Here is a 4492-nt window from a genome sequence, read left to right on the forward strand (position 1 = left end):
TCGTGCCACTGCACTACAGCCTGGGCAACAGAGCCAGAAGACTAAATAAATAAATAATCAGGACATTGACATCTGAAGAAAGTAAAACATAGGAGCACTTTAGTAGGTGCCAAAGCATGTGAGTCTACGTTTGGAAAATCCTTCAACTTCAGAATCTTTGGAGAAGTGGAGCATGCTTCAGCTTTCCTAGCTGGAAATGCCAGACACCTGCTTTCCCAGACTCTCTTGCAGCTGGGTCACAGACACACGCCCAATCAGACTCACCCAGACTTTGTTTTGTTTTGTTTTTTCGAGACAGAGTCTCACTGTGTCACCCAGGCTGGAGTGCAATGGTGCGATCTTGGCTCACTGCAACCTCCGCCTCCTGGGTTCAAGTGATTCTCCTGCCTCAGCCTCCTGAGTAGCTGGGATTACGGGTGTGCACCACCACGCCCGGCTAATTTTTATTTTTAGTAGAGACGGGGTTTAACTATGTTGGCCAGGCTGGTCTCGAACTCTGACCTCAGGTGATCCACCTCCCTCGGCCTCCCAGAGTGCTGGGATTACAGGTGTGAGCCACCACGCCCGGCCCAGACTTTGAATTGGGAGCTAGTATCACAAAGGAATAGGGATGGTGTAAGATTTTGTCTGCAGCAGGTGCTGTTGTGATAACACTGTTTCTGGCTCAGCAGCTCAAGTTCTACACGATTCCATAACCTGGTCTTGCAGCAGGAGCAGAATTTTGCTCACCAGACTGGTTCTGCAGCCTGATTCTGGGCACTGTTCCTGGCTGCATAGCTCCATGTCTGCTACTCCAGGCCTCACTGGGAAGTCTTTGAAGTAGCCAGGGTTTTTGTTGTTGTTGTCGTTTTGATTCATTTTGTTTCGTTTTTTGTTTTTTCACCCATGACACTGTCCCAGGAGGTCCTGAGAAAATGTGCCCCACAGGCCGGGCACAGTGGCTCACGCCTGTAATCCCAGCACTTTGGGAGACCAAGACGGGCGGATCACGAGGTCAGGAGATCGAGACCATCCTGGCTAACATGGTGAAACCCTGTCTCTACTAAAATACAAAAAAAAAATTAGCTGGGCGTGGTGGCGGGTGCCTGTAGTCCCAGCTACTCGGGAGGCTGAGGCAAAGGAGGAGGAGGAGGAGGAGGAGAAGAAGAAGAACAAGAAAGAAGAAAGGAGGAAAAGGAGGAAGAAGAAGAGGAGAAGGAGGAGGAAGAAACAATAACAACCTTGGACTAGGAATGCTGGCAGGATGGTGTGGATGGAGAGTAGATTTGAGAGAGATGGGAGATAAAATCAGCAGGACTTGGTGATGGGGATGAAAGACAGGAGACATTAGAGATGGCTATTAGGGATTGTGTCTGTGTTGATTGAATGGTTAGGTAAATGAGTGGATGATGGTGCCATTCACCAGGTTAAGCAACACAGGAGGAGAAGCCATTTGGAGAGAAATGATGACTTCAGCTTTGAACATACTGTTTTGGTGTCTGTGGGACATCCAAATAGAGATGTCCAGAAGGCAACTGTACATATGTGCTTGTGTCTCAGGAGAAGGGTCTGGACTAGAGACATAGATTTGAGAATCATTAGGTTGTAGGTGGTGGTTGAAGGCAAGGGAATGGATGAGGATAATCTCAGGTGGTTGCATAGCATAAGGAAAGAAGAGAAGGCCGGGCACGGTGGCTCCTGCCTCTAATCCCACCACTTTGGGAGGCCAATGTGGGTGGATCACTGGAGGTCAGGAGTTCGAGACCAGGCTGACCAATATGGTGAAACCCCATCTTTACTAAAAATACAAAAATTAGCTGGGCATTGTAGTGCGTGCCTGTAATCCCGGCTACTCGGGAGGCTGAGGTAGGAGAATTGCTTGAACCCAAGAGGTGGAGGTTGCAGTGAGCCGAGATCATGCCACTGCACTCCAGCCTGGGAAACAGAGCAAGACTCTGTCTCAAAAAAAGAGAAAGAAGAGAGCCTAAGCACAGACTCTGGGGGCAGGTTAATTGTTCAGGAAAGGCACAGGAAGGGGAATCTGTGAAGGAGACTGAGAAGGCCCAACGAAACAGGTAAGACAACCAAGAAAATTACAGGGTCATGTGTCACAGAGGCCAAAAGGAGAATCCCAAGGGGTGAGTGGCCATGGGTATGTGGGCTCCTGAAATAAAGTAAGATCACAGTGTCCCATGGACGTAGAGAAGGGAGGGCATTAAAGATCTTGGTAAGAACCGAGTCAATGGAGTAGCAGGGGAAAGAAATCAGCATAGACTGGGATGAGAAGGCAGAGAGAAAGGTGGGAGAGAATTAAAAGTAGGCAACTCAGGCCGAGGCGGGCGGATCACGAGGTCAGGTGATGAAGACCACCCTGGCTAACACGGTGAAACCCCGTCTCTACTAAAAAAAATACAAAAAATTAGCCGGGTGTGGTGGCAGGCGCCGGTAGTCCCAGCTACTCGGGAGGCTGAGGCAGGAGAATGGCGTGAACCTGGGAGGTGGAGGTTGCAGTGAGCCGAGATGGTGCCACTGCACTTCAGCCTGGGCGACAGAGTGAGACTCCATCTCAAAAAAAAAAAAAAAAGTAGGCAATTCTCAGAATGCAGCTGTGAAGAGGAAGAGAAGGTGGCATCTGGAGAGGTTTTTTTGTGATCCACCCACCTCAGCCTCCCAAAGCTATGGGATTACAGGCGTGAGCCACTGTGCCCGGCCCTGGAGAGGTTTTTAAAAGATGGTGGAAGGCTGTTTGGAGGAGTCCACTCCCATCTCCCCTGTGTAAAAGGAAAGCGGAAGAGAGAACCACAAAGAAGGCTTGGGGGAAAGCCGTGGAGTGAGGCGATAAGGGCTTGTGTCCAAGGGATTCCTGGTCACTGGAATCCCTATCAGGCCTGCATTTCCTCCTCACCCCCATCCCCTTCCTTGCCACTGGCTTAGTCCTCCATGGGGCTAGAAGAGAGAAGGACTGAGTCGAGTGGCACCTTAGAAGACGTTGTGTGCCTTCGGAGGTCTTTCCGCCTGCCTGTAAGCCGGGGTCGGTGCTGGGGCAGGAGAGGGGTCGGAGGGAGGGGAAAGAGGAACTGGAGCTAGTAGTTTAAGCTCTGCAGGCAAGGGTGGGAGAGGGGAGTAGGGAGGACAGGAGGTGTGAACGCCGTTTCTGGAAGCGAAGCTGCAGCGGGAAGGGGGCTGGGACCTGGGGGAATGCTGCCAGGGGCTGCAGGGGGGTCCACTCAAGGCCCCCTTGCCCACAGGTCCTCATGCCTCTCCTCCTCTTGCTGCTCCTGCTGCCAAGCCCCTTACATCCCCACCCCATCTGTGAGGTCTCCAAAGTGGCCAGCCACCTAGAAGTGAACTGTGACAAGAGGAATCTGAGAGCACTGCCTCCAGACCTGCCAAAAGACATGACAATCCTCCACTTGGGTGAGAACCTCCTGTACACCTTCTCCCTGGCATCCCTGCTGCCTTTCACTCGCCTCACTCAGCTGTACCTAGATAAGTGCGAGCTCACCAAGCTCCAGGTCGATGGGACACTGCCAGTGCTCGGGACCCTGGATCTATCCCACAATAAGCTGCAAAGCCTGCCCTTGCTAGGGCAGACACTGCCTGCTCTCACCATCCTGGACGTCTCCTTCAACCAGCTGACCTCGCTGCCTCTTGGTGCCCTGCATGGTCTTGGCAAACTCCAAGAGCTCTACCTGAAAGGCAATGAGCTGAAGACCCTGCCCCCAGGGCTCCTGACGCCCACACCCAAGCTGGAGAAGCTCAGTCTGGCTAACAACCACTTGACCGAGCTCCCTGCCGGGCTCCTGGATGGGCTGGGGAATCTCGACACCCTCCTCCTCCAAGAGAACTTGCTGTCTACGATACCAAAGGGCTTTTTTGGGTTCCACCTCCTGCCTTTTGCTTTTCTCCATGGGAACCCCTGGTTATGCAACTGTGAGATCCTCTATTTTCGTCGCTGGCTGCAGGACAATGCCGAAAATGTCTACGTGTGGAAGGAAGGTGTGGACGTCAAGGCCATGACCTCTAACGTGGCCAGTGTGCAGTGTGACAGTTCAGACAAGATCCCTGTCTACAAATACCCGGGAAAGGGATGCCCCACCCTTGGTGATGAAGATGACCCAGGCCTATACGATTACTACACAGACGAGGACACTGAGGGTGATGAGGTGCGTGCCACAAGGACTGTGGTCAAGTTCTCCACCAAAGCCCATACAACTCCCTGGGGTCTATTCCACTCATGGTCTGCTGCTTCTGTAGACAGCCAAATGCCCTCCTCCTTGCATCCAACACAAGAATCCACTAAGGAACAGACCACATTCCCACCCAGATGGACCCCAGATTTCACACTTCACACGGGATCCGCCACATTCTCCAAAACTCCAAAATCCACTACTGAACTGACCCCAAGCCCGACCACCTCAGAGCCCACCCCAAGCCCAACTACCCCGGAGCCCGCCCCAGAGCCTGCCCCAAGCCCGACCACCCAGGAGCCCACCCCAAGCCCAACCACCCC

The 4492-nt window shown here is 52.7% G+C and overlaps 1 protein-coding gene across 1 annotated transcript in view; it reads left to right on the top strand.

Moving 5' to 3' along the window:
* Positions 1-2915: 2915 nt before the first annotated feature.
* GP1BA (glycoprotein Ib (platelet), alpha polypeptide) overlaps positions 2916-4492 on the top strand; it is a 3029-nt gene continuing 1452 nt past the window's right edge. Inside the window, exons 1-2 of the mRNA XM_011958373.1 lie at positions 2916-3000; positions 3228-4441. Of these exons, the coding sequence (XP_011813763.1) occupies positions 2920-3000; positions 3228-4441 (1295 nt within the window). The 5' untranslated portion in view covers positions 2916-2919. The remainder of the gene's footprint in view (positions 3001-3227; positions 4442-4492) is intronic.

This window comes from Colobus angolensis, unplaced genomic scaffold (genome assembly GCF_000951035.1).
Source record: "Colobus angolensis palliatus isolate OR3802 unplaced genomic scaffold, Cang.pa_1.0 Scaffold47, whole genome shotgun sequence".
NCBI classification, from domain to species: domain Eukaryota; kingdom Metazoa; phylum Chordata; class Mammalia; order Primates; family Cercopithecidae; genus Colobus; species Colobus angolensis.